Source organism: Neolamprologus brichardi, chromosome 16 (genome assembly GCF_056152115.1).
Source record: "Neolamprologus brichardi isolate AB-2024 chromosome 16, ASM5615211v1, whole genome shotgun sequence".
Lineage (NCBI taxonomy): Eukaryota > Metazoa > Chordata > Actinopteri > Cichliformes > Cichlidae > Neolamprologus > Neolamprologus brichardi.
The window spans coordinates 34,420,297-34,441,723 of NC_142119.1; the positions used below are offsets into that span (position 1 = coordinate 34,420,297).

General features: G+C 38.3%; 2 protein-coding genes, 1 long non-coding RNA gene and 1 pseudogene across 4 annotated transcripts in view; 2 read left to right on the forward strand and 2 right to left on the reverse strand.

Annotated features, from left to right (window-relative positions):
• The window catches only part of tmprss3a (transmembrane serine protease 3a), a 37,419-nt gene extending 30,233 nt beyond the window's left edge, over window positions 1-7,186 (forward strand). The window contains exons 11-15 of the mRNA XM_087852938.1: window positions 856-1,025; window positions 1,701-1,796; window positions 1,910-2,052; window positions 3,607-3,759; window positions 6,846-7,186. Coding sequence (XP_087709064.1) covers window positions 856-1,025; window positions 1,701-1,796; window positions 1,910-2,052; window positions 3,607-3,759; window positions 6,846-6,893 — 610 coding nt within the window. The 3' untranslated portion in view covers window positions 6,894-7,186. The remainder of the gene's footprint in view (window positions 1-855; window positions 1,026-1,700; window positions 1,797-1,909; window positions 2,053-3,606; window positions 3,760-6,845) is intronic.
• Window positions 7,187-8,158: 972 nt separating this feature from the next.
• LOC148098342 (uncharacterized) lies at window positions 8,159-9,771 on the forward strand. The gene is made up of 6 exons (XM_087852939.1): window positions 8,159-8,204; window positions 8,427-8,518; window positions 8,704-8,814; window positions 8,922-9,186; window positions 9,291-9,486; window positions 9,764-9,771. Exons 2-6 carry the CDS (start codon window positions 8,430-8,432, stop codon window positions 9,769-9,771), a joined length of 669 nt encoding a protein of 222 aa, XP_087709065.1. The 5' UTR covers window positions 8,159-8,204; window positions 8,427-8,429.
• A 149-nt stretch (window positions 9,772-9,920) lies between these two features.
• Window positions 9,921-20,554, reverse strand: LOC102791195 (uncharacterized; annotated as a pseudogene). The gene is made up of 12 exons (XR_015720776.1): window positions 20,277-20,554; window positions 15,762-15,827; window positions 15,416-15,629; window positions 15,226-15,301; window positions 14,817-15,084; window positions 12,732-12,916; window positions 12,317-12,652; window positions 11,993-12,018; window positions 11,517-11,620; window positions 11,280-11,424; window positions 10,707-10,830; window positions 9,921-10,309 (listed from the first exon to the last, which is right to left on the reverse strand). The product of XR_015720776.1 is annotated as an uncharacterized LOC102791195 (transcript).
• Window positions 13,102-14,582, reverse strand: LOC148098343 (uncharacterized). Its single transcript, XR_015720780.1, has 3 exons — window positions 14,545-14,582; window positions 13,585-13,658; window positions 13,102-13,231 (listed from the first exon to the last, which is right to left on the reverse strand). It is a non-coding gene; the product is annotated as an uncharacterized LOC148098343 (long non-coding RNA).
• Window positions 20,555-21,427: the final 873 nt, after the last annotated feature.

Below are 21,427 nucleotides of genomic sequence, written 5' to 3' on the forward strand. Positions count from 1 at the left end.
TTCATATTTTAATTTATATTTAATTGTGTTGTGGTTTGCAGTGTTTTGTGTTGTTTCACGTTAAATTTGTTTAAAAGGAAAAAGCTGAAAATTTAAATAGTTAAAAGTTAGAAATGTAAATAGTTGTTTTTTGTATTATATGATTTATTTATTACATTTTATGTGGAGTGAATAAATAAAGTATATTTTTGGTGGCCCTTAGAGACAAAGCACGTACAAACTCCAAAACACGAAAAACTCAGACGCACTTACAAACTCAGAATCACGTACAAAAGACAACAGAAGTGCTCCAGGTTTCTAGGGCGCAGTGTTGAGCTTTTGTTACCTAGTGGCTACACAAGCCAGGAAGTATCAACAACTGGATTTGGTGTGTGGTAGTAACAGGTAAATGAACTTTTTTTTTAAATTATTGGAATAAATATGAGTGCTTGTCTATAAATACACAAACAATACACACATGCTTTCAATTGTGTAATTTAAGTGATCTGGGTAGCTCTGTTTTGAAGTTCAGTTAACACTAGAAATGTGCTTTAGAGTTTGTACGTGCTTTGTCTCTAGGAGCCATATATAAACATATATAAATAAAACCACTTTTTTTACATTAGTAATTCCTTTTCTGCATAATTTTATATTATTGTTAATGATTAAATAATTAAAGCAACAAAACAACCGGAAGAGCCGGTTCGGAGCCGAAAGAGCCGGCTCTTTTTAGTGAGCCGAGCCAAAAGAGCCGGATCTCTAAAAAGAGCCGGAAATCCCATCACTACTACCCTATTTGTTGTGTGCTCATGTCTTTTTTTCGTTTTGTCCCCCCCCCCCCACCCCCCCGGATCTTTTCTTGCCGTTTGTGCTCAGGTTTGTAAACTCCTCCATGTGGGCAGTCTATGTGGGACTGACAGAGCAGCCGCTTCACGGGGCCAAGGCTTTGGCTGTTGAGAAAATCGTATACCATAATCGTTACCGACCAAAAGGACTCGACTATGACATCGCACTGATGAAACTGGCCAAGCCACTTAAAGTTAATGGTATTAGTATCCTTCAACATCTCATTCGCTACAACTTTTTTCCTTGACAACACTCCCTAACACTCATTATTTATAGCCAAAGCTAAAGTGTTCCAGGTGTCTTCATCGGCAGACTCGCAGGATGCAGTTCAATCCCCACACCAGGCAGATTTACTACTTTTGTTATTCACATTCTTTGTAATTTACTTTACTTCATATTCCTGTAAGTGCGTCTTTGTTAGAATGTCTTCAGCACATACTGAAAGCGAACAATGAGCATGGCTATGGAAATACATTTCACTACATATAAAAGCACACATCAGAACACATCCCACTTCAAATGGGTTCCCAACAGTGATTGCACACTGAACACCAGTTGCCCCATGAGTTGGTGTACGTTCTCTGTTCACTGGTAAATCTAAATTATTGACGGCCTTATTTTTTTCCCGTATTGTACTTTTAGACCTATAAACTGCATAGTGCACTGCATCAAAGATCGTTCCGTGTCTGGCAAACTTAAAATACGTGACAGCTATCAGATAACCTTCCTTTCAGTCCTGTTTAGGGATCTTTCACTCTCTTCCCTCCCTTCTGCTTTACTTTCTCTCCTAGGATATTTTCTTCCTGACCTTGGAGTCCCATAGATCAGACTGTATGAATAAGTCTGACATGTATCAGTAACACTTTTCCCTGCAGGCTCTGTGCAGCCCATCTGCCTGCCCAGCCATGGAGAGGAGTTTAAGGAGGGCACCTTGTGCTGGATCTCTGGTTGGGGTGCAACAGAGGAAGAGGGTGAGTGTAGACATCTAAAGCTTATTTTGTATTCTGTTTAGTTAGGTGTTGTTTAGGGTGTTTTTGTGGGGATGGGGCCACATTTATATGGTTGAAATTCTTCTTTTTAACAGGAGACACTAGTGTTGTTCTGCGCTCAGCTGAGGTACCACTTATCTCCAACCAGAACTGCAACAAACCAGAGGTTTACAAGGGCTTAATCTCCTCCTGGATGATCTGTGCAGGATACCTGGATGGTGGAATTGACTCCTGTCAGGTAGAGCTAGTTTCCTTTTGCACTAAAATGAGATATATTAGTTTTATGGGGAGGAGTCTGAAAGGGAGAATGACAGAGAGCACAGATTTAAACGACTGTACGCGTTGCTATGACCACGAGCACGCAAACAAGGTACAAGGGTTGTAATGGCAAACCAGTCGATCAGAGTCGAGTAGTGTCTATTATTAAATTCCGTTCTTTGTATTCTTTAACGGCAAAGAAAGACACGGCTCAAAGTGGTCTAACTCAAAAAATGATCTTTAACCCTTTAAAGCCGGTCAGAGCAGCACGCTCCGTTTTGTGTAACTATTTTTAAATCCCGGTAGCTCTGCAACCACGTGAGCTAGCACAATAATGTTTTTTGCATATGAAACCGGAGGAGTTGTACTTACATCTTATGCCATCAGCTTGTCCTCGGTCACAGTTTCCTTCCACATATAGCTTTGCAAAAACTGCATAAAAAGCACTTGCAGCAACAAAAACATAATATTCCAGAAACACGCTTTGCTGATCCGATCAACTGTTTGTCACACTTCCTATGTCCATCAGAGCGAACTATCGCATGTCCGCCATGACCTGCCGAAACCGGAAGTGACGTCATTTTGCGGAAATGTAGTTTTTTACCATCAGGGCCTCATGAGCCTATACTGGTGTTTTTAAAAGTTATCTTTGACTTTATGATTTTCTGTGTGGTTTCTGGGATGCTTAGGACTCATATTGCACTGCTGGAAATAGTTTATTTTGATGCATATGCTGCTTTTTTGCAAATTTGCATTATAATATTTATTTTCGTTTTTCCTGCAGTGTATAAAAATTGGTGTATTTCAAAAATAAAACTATGAAGACACTCAAAATAAATTTCCTGTGGTGGGAAACTATTTTGTGCAACTTTTTTGTATTTACAGTTTTGAGGGATAAGCCTCTTAAATTTCTCTAACTAGAAATATATGTTAAAAAAAACAAAAACGATTTTCAATTTTTTTTAGTTGATTGCACTTTTTGGCAGTTTATGTAACTACTATGCACTTAATGCAGACATATTATTAAATTTTAGGCTGTAATGGTTGTATTGATGTATATCAACTTGAAATGCTCCCAAAAATGGCTCCACAGCATGTAAAAATATAATATAAGCTCTGGCGGACTTGGTTCTATGGTAGGTCTTAAAGGGTTAATTTTACATTTTCCGGAAAATGGAGACTGAGCAGACACACAAACACGCCAAGTCTGAGGCATCAGCACCCCGTCTTGCTATATTTTGCAGCACGTCACACCCAGTTTTGATACAAACATTATACGGTACAAGTTCCTCTTTTCTTTGTGTCAAATTTCCGGTGCAGCTTTGCACCTCCTCTTTCCAAAGTCTGTTGCCAGGGCAACCTGTTACCCTTAACATAGTTCTCGTCTGGGTCTGGCATACATAAAACAATATAATCAGACAATAAGCACTACGACTATATATTAAATACATGACACAATCCGTGGCAAGTCGACATGATTAGGTACTAATGGAAAAGGGGCGTATGTATGTTTTCACCTATCTGGTGTTTCCAGGGGGACAGCGGCGGTCCGCTTGCCTGTGAGGACTCGTCTGTGTGGAAGCTAGTGGGAGCCACCAGTTGGGGCATTGGCTGTGCTCACATAAACAAGCCGGGCGTTTACACCCGCATCACACTCGCTCTCAGCTGGATCCACAAACAGATGGAGGTCAGTGTCCATATTTAAGGTCCCGATGTAGCAAATCTTGACTTGAGTCAAGTACTAATCCTGTCTGTCACATGTCTAAAAATGGATTCAGACTGATTATGAATGTAATATTACTATTAATGCACATGCAGCATTCTTTTGAGGCTCAGCTACGCGTAACTGGTTTAAATGTCTTTACACACATAGCGGGTTTAGTCCGTGCGTTTTGGTTAGCTTGTGAACAGATACACAAAGCGTTTTATTATGCAATGAAAATGCAAAAATGTATGCATCAGATGTCATCATCCACATAACTTATTCAAAGTTTGTAACAAGCATATACAAAGATGCAATTACTTCTCATGTTAATGTTTAAGACGCTTGTGGTGGGGCGTGGTCTGCGGTGCCGTGCAGGTGCGTCAACACAGCACCGCAGACCACGCCCCACCACAAGCGTCTTAAACATTAACATGAGAAGTAATTGCATCTTTGTAAGATGCATCCCACAGACTTATTTGAGATTAGTCTGTGGGATGGACAGCATTCATTCGAGCTAGACCTCGTGGTTTTTCCTGGTGCATAAGCAGAGAGGAGCTCAGACAGGTAAGGAGGGGCTCGGGCATTAAGTGACTTAAAAACAAAAAGTAAAAGTTTAAATTGGATCCTGTAGGAGACAGGAAGCCAGTGTAAAGAAGCTAAAACTGGGGTTATATGCTCTCTCCGTTTGGTACCAGTTAGCAGGCGAGCAGCTGCATTTTGAACCATCTAAAGACAATGGATGGTGGCCTGATCTAGACCATAATACAATGAATTGCAGTAGTCTAATCTGCAAGTAAGGAAAAGGTGAATAACACGCTCAAAGACGTTAGCCGGGAGGGATGGCTTTACCTTGGCTAGCTGCATTAACTGAAAGAAACAGGACTGAACTACTGCACTCACCTGCTTATTCAATTTAAAAGAACCATCAATGTAGACACCCGAGGTTTTTTACATGTGTTTTACGATAGAAGGAAAGGGGGCCCAGAGTGCTGTCGATATGATTAAAGTTGCCAAAAATGACAACCTCAGTTTTATTTTCATTTAGCTTTAAAAAATTTAATGACAACCACTGTTTGACATCGTCAAGGCAGCGTAATAAGAGCTGCGGATGGTCTGACCCTGCCTTTAAAGGTAGATAAATCCCTAAATAGGTCTTGTAGGGAAGGCAGATTGCAGCCAATTAAAGTGGAAGTGGAAGGACTTCACTGTCTCCACTGGGCAGGCATGCAGGAAGATGGGATCTGAGGGGCTAGTTTCAACCCGAGGTCCACCATGAGCTCCATTGTTTTTGCAGCACTGAGCTCCTCATCTCCACCTGAGATGAGCCCAATGACGGCGGTCTCATCAGCAAACTTCAGGTTTGTTGGACTGGTGATTGGCGGCTCAGTGTTGGGTGTACACAGGGTTCATACGCCTTTTTCAGGTTCAAATTCAAGCACTTTTTAAGCACTTTCAAGGTCCCTTTTTGGCCTCTATATTTCACCTTTAAAAACTGTTTATCTTGCCAATCTGTTATTTACTCATTTTGACAAACTGTATCAGCACAATTTATCTAAATTCAGACAAAATTTAAAATACAAGTAGAAAGGGATATTTTTGACTGTAAAAACCAGAAGCATGTTTAACGAATCATTTTCATAACTTGAAATGCAAATAGAAATTGTACATTTTTAAAAAATATGCACAAGTTTTGCAAACAACAAAATTATATGGTACTATTTACCTAAAAATGCAGCCAAGGCTCAGACGTTTTTTATATAACCCTTTAAAACTATTTACAGAACAATCAGCTGTTCTGCACCAAAGAAGAAGGCACACCAATTATTAGTGTTGAAAAATAGTTTGTGTCACTATAACACAGATGAGAACAGCACAGGGATAAACCTGCAGGTCTGACAGCAGGTGTGTCACTCAGCGTTTACACTGCAATCTGCCTTTGTTGGCTTTTTTGCAGCAACTGTGACATCACTAGTAGTGTGTAGTGTAGTCGTTTTGTTTTGTGTGTCAGTTCTAACTACACAAGACAAAACACTAACTTGAGACTCCAAACACGGTAAACGTCACAAATCTCTCACCTATCAAAACTCTCTCTCGCCGGTCACTCCTAAAACTTCCCCCTCTTCCCAAACAACCAGATGCCACATGTTGCCATATCATTTTTTGATTGGTCGACATGGTACATTTTTCCACCAATAGGGAAGGAGTGTTTTTTCCTTTTTCTTTTTTCACTCACAAGCAAAGCGTGTTTGCTAGCGCTCTCCTTAGAAAACGCTGTTTTTACCGTATCTTCCCGAAGTAAACGCCACTGTTGTATTCAGAAAAAAAACGTCGGTTTTACGTGGCCTATCAACACAATTTAAAAACTGTTATAGTTTGAAGTCCGCACGTTCAACCCAAGTTGAAATGGAGACTCTGGGTCCGTCGACCCCAGAGGGTTAACCAGAAAGCCTTAAGTTAGCTAGTTATGTATCGAGCTAATGTTTAAAGCTTTCACTTGAGTAAATTAACTCATATCACTGCTAAGTAATGTTAGCTAAGTTCACAGCATATTCCATAATAGCGCTGCCATACTGCATCACACTCAGTGCATTTCAATCATTTCTCCAGCGAGTTTGATAGTTAGCAAAATAATAATCATAATTTTTTTAAATATAGCATGTGTAACGTACACGTACTGGAAAATTATTTACTAGTACTCTATGGGCAGAAATCTGTGCCATCAGAAACTGAATTTGAATAAGTTAAATTTGAATTTGAATTGCTCAGATTGAATCTGAATTGTAACTTGAATAAATGCTTTTGAAAACTGAATTTGAATTAGTCTAATTTGAAATGGAATTTATGGTTTGAAAATGATCATCACTAAATTGAAAATGAATTTTATATTTTGAAAATGAATTCGTTTGCTTTGAAACTGCATTTTATCCTTTAAAAATTCAGCTCTCGAATAATTTCAGTTTCACTTTTCACAATTCAATTTCAGTTCCAAAATTCAGTTTTTTGGAACTTACATCCGGTTCCGGTTCAAGCGTAATCGAGCGCAGAGTAATCGAACTTCGTTTTACTAGCGGACCGCAAGTGGCAATCTACGACATCTTGAGCTGGAGCTGGAGTAATTCTTCTGAAGACATTCGTGATGTCAAATGACCAGTTGAGAAACTCTCAGGTTGGTAATAAATGTATTACATGTATAAGAACAAGCGTCATGTTAACAAATAATACCCGTACAGTAACGTTTATGCATGTTGTAGCTGTTAGCTAAAAATGCTAATTTAGCGTAGATTGCCCTGGGTTCAGCGTTGACAAACAAATATGAAAGACTCCTTTCAATAGAATTCCAAAGTTGTCATCTTTGGAATTCCGGAGTCCTCCACACTTGCAGAGGCCCCTACAGTAGGATGAGGGAAAATTTACAGGCTAGTTTCAGGTGTGAAGAAGTTGCAGGTTTCCTGAAAAGCACTATTAATTAATTAAAGTGCTGGAAATCCATGAAACTGTGCTTATTATTGTTAAATTCTTGTGAATTTAAAATGTGAAGGGAACGCTGATGGTTTGTAATGGCCTTAATTATTTTATTACACTTATTATTAACAGTTATCTTAATACTAAATGACATTGTATTGCATTGCCTTTTGCAGAATATATTCGTGCAGGAGTGCTTGTCCAGATTTAGGCAAAGGCTGGAGTATGTCCTCAACAACGATCCTCTTGACCTTGATTTTCTGGAGTACATTGTGACCCAAGAGAGGACTTTCATGAATGCACTGGAGAATGCTGACCTTCCTGCTGATGTCTGCGAAGCTATAGAAGAACTGAGCAGCTTGTTACACCAGCGAAACAACCCTCCCCCCTTCAACTCTGTGGTACAGATTATTGGTTATGGGCGTTTTAGGCTTCAGGTCACAGAGAATGACCTCCAAAGTCTTCTTCAGCTTAGTCTACCTGCCACATGTGTAGCAGACCTTCTTGGTGTCTCAAGACGTACCATGTACAGGAGAATGCAGGAGTACAACATGTCAGTTAGGAGTCTTTACTCTACCATATCTAATGACGCTCTGGATGCCAAAGTGAGAGACATTAAATCCAGACTACCTCATGCTGGATATCAGATTGTGAAGGGTTGCCTTCAAGCTGCGGCCACCGTGTACAGTGGAACAGACTAAAGGCATCAATGCACAGAGTTGATACAGAGGGCATCTTAACAAGAATGTCAACTTTGGGCTGTGTGGTTCGGCGAAAGTACTACCCACATTTCCTACAGCACATTGACACCATTCATAAATTAATTAGGTTTGTTTTGGCATAGAAAATTAAATGACTAACATAATTTTGAATATTTTTATCCATCAGAATTATGCTTTGCTTGTCTTTTTTTCACCAGATACAACATAGTGATATTTGGCGGCATAGATGGCTACTCTAGGAAGGTAAGTTGGGTACCCAAAAACAGCACATTATTAAATCCACAAAGACTTTCTCACATCTTATCTTTTCTCTCTCCGCTTATGTAATTATACAGCTCACATATTTTGATCATATTGTGTATTGTGACGGTTTGCACACTCTTGTCACATGTCCTCCTATAAACATTTTGCATATATGTATGAATTTTTAAGGTGGTGGTGTTAATCAATTTCCCCCCGGTTTAGATTATGTACCTTAATGCTGCATGCAACAACACAGCCAGCACTGCACTTGATTTTTTTCTGGACGGAGTGAGAAGATTTGGATGGCCTTACAAGTGAGTAATTCTTCGTTAAATTTATTCTGAAGTTTGTCTCATGATTTGTGTTTGCCATGTTTAACCATGAAATTATCAGGATTTCAGTGTTGTATATAAATTTGCAAGTGTGTCAATCATGTATTTGAATAGTTTTTGTGTATTTTGTTGTTTCAATACTTATTTCAAAATCTTATATGGTACAGAGTGACAGCTGACCAAGGAGTTGAAAATGTGAAGATTGCTGAAATGATGTTCACTGTGAGAGGCACAGGGTGTGGAAGCTTCATAAGTGGAAAAAGCGTGCAGAACCAGAGGTAATGCTTGTAAGATCTAAATGGCATAACATTGTTATTTCATCATGATTGACTCCAGCTGAATTGCTGTTTGGCTGTGCTTTGTTAGTTTTTGATTGACCTTTCAGACCTTTTCTGTATTTTTTCAAATGTAGGACAGGGGTGACACACATTTATTATGATGTACTACACAGCTTGGAGGAAGATGGATTTCTTAACATCTCAGATGGTCTTCATCTCTTCTGTGCCAATTACACCTTCCTCCCAAGACTCAAGGGGGATTTGACCAAGTTTTCTGCTGGCTGGAATGATCATTCCATCAGGACAGAGCATAGCCTTTCACCAAACCAGCTGTGGGAACTTTGGATGCTGCAGCACCCCATCAGAGCCACAGCGATATGAAGAAAATTTGGCAGTTGTGTAATAATGGCAATGTTTTTGTTTTGAGTGCTATATGTAGATTTTTAAAATCATTTACATATGCTGCTTTATTTCAGGAAATCCAAATTGAGAGCATTGATTGGGAGAGTGCAAAACACCTGGGTTGTTATGATGGGATACATCATAACAACCCAGGTGTTTTGGTGCCAGAAATGGAACGTCCACTGAATGCTGAAGATATTGATTCTCTACGCCTTTCCATAGATCCTCTTGTGCCTTCATGTAGTTTTGGAAGAGACATACCAGTAGGCGGTAGGGTAAAGTGTCTTGCCCCAGGACACAACGACCAGGACAGAGCCCAGGGATCGAACCGGCGACCTTCCGGTTACAGATGCGCTTCCCAACCCCCTGAGCCACGGTTGCCCATTAAATTTAAAGCATTTACCTGACCACACTCTCACATGCTCTTCACCTACATCACCATCCATGAAAGTTGCAGCTTGGCCCATCAGAGAGTAAAATTATAAGAACATGTTATTTTACAAACTGCTAGTGATATTTTTTCTTTTAAATAATCCCTTCTTCTCAGAAGAATAAAAACCTCTCCTTGTTTTAATGGTAATTTTCATTTTCTTACTTTCTGTTACACTCATGAACCCAAATAGATACTCACACTGTCAAATGGCGGAGGGAATGAGATCAGCAAGGACTATATTGACAAAAACTTTTTTTAATAATTTCAATGGCAATAAACAGAATGCTTAAACTGTAAAACAATTTTAAAAAACCCATCAAGCAACACGTGTCGATTTTTTTGTTTAAATAACATTTCATGGAACAATCAAGATGTCTGGCTGGCTGATCATGCTCCTAAATATGAAGAAATGCCTGACCATAGTGGAACGCGTTTGTCATCACATGCTTGAACTCTTCATAAGTTTGCATATACTGAACAGGTAGCTTGACTGTGTCACTACATGCTGTAACGGTTGGCATGAGTGGTTGAACTGCACAGAGACTTTGAAGTTTATCTTCTCATCTGGCAGGACAGGAATGTGGCCTTGTCCTGTGAGCCACTGTAAGAATGAACTTGGGGAAAGGATGACTGGACGGTCACTGGTCTCAGGCTCTTCACCTTTTTTTAAAAAAAGACAAAGCAGTCATTTAGATAAAATATTAGATACTGTTTACCTGTAACTTCACAAACACAACTTAAAAATTTAATTACTGACAAGAATGAACAAGATCTCATAGTGTAATCTACAGCTGTGGCCAAAGGTTTACAGAATAAGAATCATTTGTTTTCACACATTTTGCTGCTTTTGTATTTTTATATCTTTTTGTAAAACGTTTTCTGAAGTGTACTCCAGAAACATCGGACAAAAAGATCTAAAAACACTAAAGCAGCAAACTCAATGAAAACCAAGACTTGCCGTTCTCTAAACCTTTAGCCATTCCTTACATGAAATTATGATTCCAAGTTTAACACAGAAAGACAAAATACATTGACAGTAAACTACATGTGCACTTACGTGATTCCAGCTCTTGCAAGAAGTCCTGTAGATGGTTCATAATCCTCATTTCCACCCGTTCTTTGTTGGAGCCCTTCTCGCTGAACTCAGGATGGCATGTTGCAAAAACAAAGTCAGCATCAGCCTGGTAAGAAAGACAAAGCAAATTGTGACTTTATCTGAATCAAGACTTGTAATTGACATCAAGGACCTATTATTTTGTCTTTATTCTAAGTAATTGTATTCTTTTGTCACACATAAAGACAGGGACTTAAATGCTGCTTGCTAGTTCTTCTCATTTAATCTTATAATTTTGTATAGATCAAGTCTCTTTATAACTCTGTAGGTTACATGTAAATACTCCTTGTTAAAAGGGATTTTTTCATTGCACCTGATGCCTTGTGTTTGCTCTAAACGGTTCAGGAATATTAAGCAACTTAAGACAATTTTGAATATTCTTTTTCCAGTGCCACCATTAATTACATTCTCTACTATAGGACTTAAAGTATATACTGTAAAGTAAAGGTAAAGAGCACTTTGAACTGCTATTCACAATTACAAGTGTTATCCCTACTAAAGTCAACATTTACTCACCTTAACTTCCACCCCTGGGACAAACAGCGATTGGCAGATGTTTGGGTACTGCTTCAGTAGATCAATAAGACCATAAAGTTTGAGACCATCACGTAGCTGGGAGAGGAGAGGCACCAACCGAAGTGTGGCATGAAGAACAACAGCACTGAAATGCAGAAAGGAAGAAAAAGTAGCATGCTGCTAAATGAAAAAAAAACCAAAACTTTTTTTGGGGGGAAAACAGTAAAACAGTTTTACCGAACAATTTCTTCTTTCTTTTCGACATTAACAGGTCCATGATAGCCACAACTCAAAATTTCATCAGTGAGTTCTGTCATTTTATCTTCTGTGGCCGAATCAACCTTAAAGGACACAAACATACACATTAACATGACCAATTCCAGAGTCCTATAATTGCAAATAACATAAGGCAGGGGTGTCGAACTCCAGGCCTTGAGGGCCGGTGTCCTGCAGGTTTTAGATCTCACTCTGGGTCAACACACCTGAATCAAGTGATCAGTTCATTTTCAGCCTCTGGAGAACTTCAAGACATGTTGAGGAGGTAATTTAGCCATTTAAATCACCTGTGTTGGATCAAGGACACATCTAAAACCTGCAGGACACCGGCCCTCGAGGCCTGGAGTTCGACACCTGTGACATAAGGGATGGTAAAATCTGTGCTAAACATGTAATTCAAAACACTGTAGAGCAGTGAAACCTTTAAGACTTCATACCTGGGAGATAACAGAAGTATAATGAACTTCTGTTGGCTGTAGCTCAGGTGGTAGAGCAGGTCATCTACTGATCGGAAGGTTGGTGGTTCGATTCCTGGCTTCCCCTAGTCTGCATGCCAAATATCCTTGGGCAAGATACTAAATTGCCCAAATTGCTCTCCGATGCATCCATCGGAGTATGAATGTGTGTGAATGTTAGCTATAAAGCACTTAGAGAGATGTGCTTGTGCGAATGGATCTGAATGGGTGAATGCACAAGTTGTGTAAAGCGCTTTGAGTGCTCAGATGAGTAGAAAAGCGCTTTATAAGAACCAGTCCATTTACCATCACAGACATCGTCTTTCATAATGTTCTCAATCTGCAGCTCTCCACTGCACAAGTACTGGTAACACCAATCTCTGAGGCAGCAGGGTGGTGGCCCACCCAAACTGCCAGACTAACTGCCCAAATTTCACCAGCACTACTGTGAGAGGAGAAGAGATAAATAACATCAATCAGGTAATTTCCAATGCGTGTGTGTGTACACACAAATGAGGACCCCAATGCATGTGAGAAAGGCCTACCGGAAGTTTCCTATATCAAGATCCAGCAATGAATATTTGGGAGCCTTCCCAGTCTGGTCACCCTCAAATCGCCTTTGCTCCAAGCCTGCAACCATTTCTTTTAACACAAATAGTTAGTCCGGTTAAGTAGCCATTTTCACTCCTATCAATTTAGATCACATTTTAAATATGTGTACCTGTGAGGAATTCTTTCCGTAATGCCCCTGTATCAATTCCTGCCTCTCCGATAAATGTGACCCTCAGCTGATTTGTAGGCAATGCCTTTTTTTGCCTCTTCCACTGTGCAAGTCCCCGCTCCACCATATTGGATCTTGAGACAGTTCCTCTGTATTCACAGCAGTACTTATGGCCTGCAGGATTTCATCCAGGCTAATGGAGAAAAACTCGCAATTACAAACATGATACTGGAAACCATGTTGTGTGTATTCATGTGTATTCTTTAATGTCTTTTAGGTTTTAAACTGAATTGTGTCACCACCAGCAGTATGTGACTTTGACCTAACAGAAGAAGAAAATGCAGTAGACAGGCTAAGCCTTTAGGTAGCTGGATTCCTTTACACGAAGGGTACTTGGCAGAAATTATTTGAAAACCACTGTACAGAGCATTGAAGAAAGACTACTGATGTGTACAAACCTAGAAATGCCCATGCTTTGTTGTGAAGGTAGGTTTGCATTGCTGTAATGAAAAAATGCCAGAGTGAAAACCACATCACTTGACCTCAAACATGTACTGTACAAAAGCAACAAATAAAACAATACCTTTAAAACTTAAAAGAGAACTTGTTGTCACCGTGTTGTAAGTACTTCTGTAAGACTTAAACAATTAAAAATGTTATGGCAACAATGACAAAACCTAATGCAAAAAAAAAACTTTATGAGGATCAAAACCAAAGTATAACATACATGGCACAATCAGTAACAAAGCATAAAATGCTGTCTATCAAAATATAAATTAATAGGCGGAAAGCAAAAGGCTTGTAGGGAAATTCTCAAACATACGTTGGAAGCCATATTAAAAGACTGCTTTACCTCTCACAACACTCGCTTGCATGTGCCTCCACCTCATTCTGAGGAAATGTCTCACCGCAGACAGGGCACACAATCTGTAACAGGAAACAATATGAACGATAGAATCAATAATGCCTCAAAGACAGACATTCAACACGTTGCACTCAACATTACCTACACAACACTTAAACACACAACAAAGCACTCAGAAGCTACCCTGCAGCTTCACAAGTGCTCTGTTTAATCTGCACTGGTCACTTCACTTTATTGTCATTGATATTTATATTTAAAAGTGCAATACTGTAATTTTCTGCTGCTCATTCCTGTGCAATATCCCATCTGCCCTCCCGTCATATTTCTTTTCAAGATTTTCTTATTTAATCACTAGTGTACATATATTTATATTTATAGATACATATATATTTAGTCATTTTTTCTCTTTCACCATGTCTCTCTAATATTTAGCTCCTTACTATTTTATATTTTATTTTATTTTATTATATTTTATTATATTTTCTCCTACTGTATCATGCTGCTGAGTGACTGCTGCTCGTCAAACACATTTCATTGCAATGTTGACCCTGTGCTAACTTGCATATGACAAATAAAACTGAAACTGAAACTACCTTTGCAGTTGAGGACAAAATGATGACATCTTCCTCCACATGCTGTCAAGACAAGCAAAGAAAGGGGAAAAACCAGCAACTTTAAAAGAATGGAATTGTGACGTGATTGCATACATCTGATTGTTGCTTATCTGTCAACTTTCATTACAAATACAGCTTACATAGGCTACCCACTTTAAATATAAGGAATAAATCCAACCTCTAATAATGAACCTCTTCAACTTGGCTATTGTAGGACACTTTAATCAAACTTATTGCAATTTTCTCCCCATTCAATTTAAGGCATCATATTTATGTTCCCGTCTTTGTCATGCACAGTCAAATAGATAAAGGTTAAAGGGGTACCAAACTTCACCTTTAGATGTGAGTTAAGTTGATCGTCTTCTGTATGTGATGCGTCCTCTATGTCTTCATTACAAGTCTCATAAAGGAGAATAGCAAGTACAAACTTAATAAATTACCTACAGAAACACAACCAAGTGTAGTGACATCCACAACCTTGAACATGAAGCTCCTGACTGATAAAAACATTTTCAAAACACGTTTCAGTCATTACGTAGTTTTATAGGACAAAGCTACGTGTAATGTGATCTCCCAGACTCATCCATGCAACGGGACTGTACACACCTCCTGTGCATTAGTATCTGAAGGCTGACATGTTTCATCAGTGCTAAGAGTTGAAGTGGGTCGCTGGTTTGACATGAGTGGCACATCACCTTTGGCATATTGGAGAAGGAGCTGGAGTCAGGGGGCAGCGGCTGAGTGTCTAGCTCTTCCTGGATTGGAGCAATGTATAGGACAGTCTTTCCCCCAGCACTTGCATTTTTTAGCAGTGACCCAGTATATCCACTGTCCTCAGGAGGCACCATATTTAGTTTCCGAGAACCCCATCCACCTGTCGAGACAGGTGAGTGACTCAGTACTATTCAAAATGTGGCAGTACACATTGCAGTGCATTCATGGTCATGATATCATCAAAATTCTTCTATAACAATCAATTCAAAAGTTGGAATGGCCATTAAGAGGTTCTTTCTACCTGCTCCTTTGTAAATCAGCCAGCCCCCAGAAACACTTTCCAGTTTTGGATACAGATCTTTGAGTCTTGAACATACCTTTGAAATAAACCATCGGCCACCAAATTAATTGACTCTGAATAAAGAGAAACACTTTTTGATCGTTAACTTACAACAAATATATTTTCCTGTTAATGTGGAGCAGTACCTTACCTCATCATGACTGTAGCTGTCAGGTATCAGTGTAGACCTACGTCCCAAACCAGCTTGCAGATGGACAAATTCTTCACTGCCTTTTGGAGTAGACTGAACAAGCTTGGGTAAGAGATAAAAATTAAGTTGTATCTCTTTAACTGGTGTGAATTGGTTGGCAGGCCCTCGAAAGCACCGGCGCTTTGCTTTGTTTCCATAAAGAGCAGGAAAAGACCTGTGAAGACATGTTGTAAGTTGATATAAAATAATACAATTGTACATCTTAACAAGTTATGGGTATTGAGAACTTAAATAAGTAAGTATAAGGAACAACAAGTCTGACAAAGGAACAATTACAACAAGGAACCTAGTCATTTCTGTGTGGATACTTGGTCGGCCATCTCTCCCTCTCTCCTGACTCGTTTCCTGTCTGCTAGAATGACACAATATTCAGTAGATGCATCACATCATTTTATGCTAACTAATTAATATAGTACAACAGTAAAACACGTGTCAAATGATTCAAAAGTTATTTGGTAATCTGTGCATGTGTTGTTTGTGTCCAGCTTCACAAAACCTGGGAGGCTCTTGGTGAGTCTGAACACTGGGCTGAACAGTGGTAGAAGTTAGTAAATTTAGCAGGTGTCTTGCTGACCTGACAATTTCTGAACTGTCTGCCTGTCAAACACAACAATTGAGGATATGTTAAGAGTACTGTGTAATTAATCATACACTCTGTAACAGAAAAGTTATATATCATATCACACCGAAGTGATCAGCAATGATCCAGACACTGATCAGTGTTAGACTCATTGACTGTAGAAAAGATGGACGACGCGACCCCGCCTCCTACCATTGTGCAAAAATGAAGCCAAAATACCCCGCTTGTGGAGGATGCCATCTTGCAATTTTGGAGCCAGAGTCTGCGCAGTAGTGACTTGAGGTGGAGCGACTGTGTAACGCTCCCGCCCACACACCCGCTGGACGTGACGTAACCATTGACTACAGTCAATGGTTAGACTAAATATACAGAAATTATTACTAGGTGGAGACTTTAACTGTATTATGGATGCTGAATTAGATAAATTTCCTCCAGGACATTCGAACAGAATTAATACCACATTGAAGGCTGTTATGGTACGCCTTAAACTCACAGACATTTGGAGATTCAAATATCCTCAGTCCAAAATGTTTACTTGGTGCAACAATAACTCGAGACATTCAAGGATAGACTTTTGGTTAGTTTCGGAGAGCTTTGACAGCAATAGCATAGATGTAGGTGCTTGGCCTTCTCCAGCAACAGATCATAAAGCCATATATATTAAAATAAATCTAACTTCTCTATCTAATTCTTCTGTTGTTAAATTTACATACTGGAAACTCAACAGCTCATTATTACAAAAAGACAATGTGAAAAAGGAGCTTAAAGAACTGATCTCAAACTTTCGGTCTATAGCTCAAGAAGATTTAAAGTATAGAAATAACTGGGAATTATTAAAATTTGAAATTGGCAAATATTTAAGGAAGGTTGGCAGCCTTAATGCAAAATCCAGAAGATTAGAGGAAGAAAATATAATCTCTCAAATCACACAGTTATCTAATAAACAAATTGACACTTTAACTGAAGAGGATAAATTGAACCTTGCTAAATTACAAGATAAATTAGATCGTTTATACACAGACAAAGCAAAAGGAGCTTTTATCAGATCAAGATCTAAATGGCTTGAAGAAGGTGAGCGTAATTCCCATTATTTCTTCAGTTTAGAAAAGAAACACTCAAGCATAAATAATATTAGCAAATTAATGATAAATGGGGTTATCACAGAGGATTACAGATTAATCTCTAAACATTGTAGTCATTTCTATAAGGAACTTTATAGCTCTACATTTTCTCAGGAAGCTGCAAATCATCTCTTAGAATCGCTGAATGTTAAATCTATCAGCCAAGAAGATTCTATATTATGTGATCAACCCATCTCATTAGAAGAAGTCAAAGATGCAACTGGGCTCCAGGTACGGATGGTCTTACTGCTGAATTATATAAAACTTTTTCTGAAGAGTTGTCTCCCTTTCTTCTTGAGGTATTTGCAGAAAGCATAAGAAACCAACAGCTTCCCACTACGATGAATCAAGGTTTGACCACGTTGATTCCGAAGCCTAATAAGGACTAAGAATGATTGATAATTGGAGACCAATTAGCTTGCTAAATAATGATTATAAAGTATTTGCTCTAATTATAGCTAACAGACTTAAGATGGTTCTTGACTCTGTTATTGATGAAACACAATCTGGCTTTATGCCCAAAAGACACATAACTAACAATATCAGATTGGTTTTAGATATTCTGGATTATTCTGACCTCATAAATTGCAATGGTTTCATTTTATTTTTAGACTTCTACAAGGCCTTTGATACGGTGGAGCATGAATTATATTTCAAGCTCTGGATAAGTATGGTTTTGGCTCTTACTTCTCTACAGCGATTAAAACATTATACCATAACAGTAACAGCAGTATTAAATTAACAAACGGTACTTCACCCAGATTTAACATACAAAGAGGGATAAGACAAGGCTGTCCCATTTCTCCATACCTGTTTTTGTTAATTGCCCAACTATTGTCTAACCATATGAAATCAAGCAATGTAAAAGGTATATCGTTAATTGGCAAAGATTTACTCATAACACAGTTAGCGGATGACACTACATTATTCCTAAAAGATGAAGATCAAATCTCTATTGCTATTGAAACAATCTCCATATTTTCCAAAGCTTCTGGATTGTACTTGAATATTCCTAAATGTGAACTTATGGCGATAAAAGAATGTTCAAAAACAGCTTTGTGTAACATTCCAATAAAACAAGAAATTCGTTATTTAGGTATTATAATAACCAAAAATCAGGAAAGTAGAATCACTCAAAATTTCTATCCTATTCTAGAGAAACTCAAACACAGATTTAATCAGTGGCTCTTAAGAGATTTGTCATTAAAAGGCAGAGTATTAATAACTAAAGAAGAATGCATCTCTCGTCTTACATACGCTGCATTGGCATTGCACCTTGATAAAAAACTCATAAAAGAGGTTGATAAGTTACTTTTCAACTTTATCTGGAAAAATAGGACACACTACATTTAAAAAACAGTTCTTATGAACTCCTATGTCAATGGAGGACTTAATGTGTTAGATTTTAACACTTTAAATAACACATTCAAAATAAATTGGTTAAAGAATCTAATTACTAATCCTACTTCCATTTGGAATACTATACCTGTGTTCATGTTTTCAAAGTTAGGTGGCACGGAATTTTTCCTTACTTGTAATTTTGATATTGATAAAATCCCTTTAAAAATCTCTGCTTTTCATCGTCAAGCTTTTTTAGCATGGACTCTTATTTACAAGCATAACTTTAGTCCACACAGTTATTATATCTGGAATAACAAGGATGTTTTATTTAAAAGAAAATCTCTCTTCTTAGATAGCTGGTTTAGGAATAACATTGTTTTAGCCAACCAATTATTTGATTCAAATGGTACGCTTTTCTCCTATGAAGAATTTTGTTTACATTTCAATTTAGCTATAAATTGTCATGATTATACAAAAGTATTTGGATCAATACCATCAGGGGTTTGTATGCTGTTTAAGAATCAACCTAATATCACTTCATTCTACAGGCCGTTGGCATCTCCCATACAAACTTTTGTTGGCAAGATTTGCTTTTCTAAGCAATCTAAAAACAACAATAAATCAATCAGAGCTTTATTTCAGAGTACCATTACCACGCTACCATATGTCATTTTTTTCTGGAACCGGCTGTCAGATGGTATTATGTGGAACGAAGTTTGGAGACTCCCTAATCAGTTTTTAATTACCAACAAAATTAAAGATATTTCTTATAAATTAATACACAGAATTTATCCTTCTAAAGATTATCTTCAAACCAAATTCAAATTAGACATTGATACAAGCTGCAGCTTTTGTAAAACGTCCAAGGAATCTACTATACATCTTTTTTGGTTTTGTAACCTTGTACAAGATTTTTGGCAAAGTTTATGTGTTTTTATTTCAGAAAATATATTCAAAGGATTTGTACTGTTTTGGAAATATGTTTTGTTTGGTCTGCACAAAAACCAAAAACAATTCAACTTTGATAACAGATATATGATTAACTTGTTCATTTTAATGGCTAAATTTCATATTCATAAGTCCAAATGTTTAGGAAGACATCCCTCTTTTTATGTATTCTCCTTTGAACTTGTACAGTATCTTAACTCAAGAACTCCACTAACCCAAAAGCTATAAAAACTATTGGTGTTTGTGAAAAAATCAAGATCTTTCAATCACTTTATTCTTTGGCTTGATCAGTTACTTTCCCCCTAGCATATTTATATTGTTGTTTCTGAATACTGTTCTTGTATTTGTTTATCTATGCATACAATTCTCTTGTAAGTACAACACCATTATTGTGGTACTGTTTAATTCCATTTTGTATTGTACTGATGTTTAAATAAAGGTTTGAAAAAAACAAACAAACAAAAAAACAACTAAATATACACTGTAGCTAAGGGTTTTAAGTAAGCTAAAGACTTGGGATGCTGTGTGAGACATAAGTAAACCCAAACAGCAATGGTTTTGACATTCTTTTGCACGTTTTCCTACTGTAGGGGCCTCTGCAAGTGTGGAGGACTCCGGAAGGCTACAAGATGACAACTTTGGAATTCTATTGAAAGGAGTCTTTCATTTGTTTGTCAACGCTGAACCCAGGGCAATCTACGCTAAATTAGCGTTTTTAGCTAACAGCTACAACATGCATAAACGTTACTGTACGGGTATTATTTGTTAACATGACGCTTGTTCTTATACATGTAATACATTTATTACCAACCTGAAAGTTTCTCAACTGGTCATTTGACATCACGAATGTCTTCAGAAGAATTACTCCAGCTCCAGCTCAAGATGTCGTAGATTGCCACTTGCGGTCCGCTAGTAAAACGAAGTTCGATTACTCTGCGCTCGATTACGCTTGAACCGGAACCGGATGTAAGTTCCAAAAAACTGAATTTTGGAACTGAAATTGAATTGTAGAACTGAAACTGAAATTATTCGAGAGCTGAATTTTTAAAGGATAAAATGCAGTTTCAAAGCAAACGAATTCATTTTCAAAATATAAAATTCATTTTCAATTTAGCGATGATCATTTTCAAACCATAAATTCCATTTCAAATTTAACTTATTCAAATTCAGTTTCTGATGGCACAGATTTCTGCCCATAGTACTCACCTATCATGTGACTGGAGAGCGCAAACTCCGCCATTGTTGTTTTCCATCAAACACTCATTAAAACAGCGACCTACAGGTATGTTAGCGCACTCATCCCCGACTGTCCGAGGGAGGGGCGGGGTCACACGTTGAAACAGACGCAAGGCAGCCAGGCGGGGAAATTTTGCTTTTACATTTTGTGACTCATTTTATTTCTCTCTGATAAGAAAACTATTCAATCAGATAGTTATTTGTGGTGAATGAAATACAGCTACACGTTCAAGCACTTTTTAAACCTTGAAAAGACAACATTAAAATCCAAGCATTTTCAAGGATTTCATGCACCCGTACGAACCCTGTGTACAGGGAGAATAGCAGAGGAGAAAGTACACAGCCCTGATACACTGAAAGTCTGAGGTGTGCCTACCCAGTCTCATATGCTGCCTGCTGTCAGACAGGAAGTGCAGGTGGGAGCAGGAACAATCAGCTGGGGAGCTTGTCCTGCAGCAGAGGCAGGATGATTGTATTCAAAGCAGTACTAAGAAATGTCACTTGCATAGGTTCCAGTGCAGTCCCGTGTTAACAGCATCACCTACTGACCTGCTGGCTCTGTAAGTGAAAAGGAGGTCCACATGAGGGTCAGTGATAGATCTGAGATGATATAGTACCAGACGCTCAAATGTCTTCACGAGTACAGACCTCAGTGCAACAGCCATTAAGGTTTGTGATCCTTGGTGTTTAGGAACATGGTTAACATTTGTGCAAAGCCACAGAGTT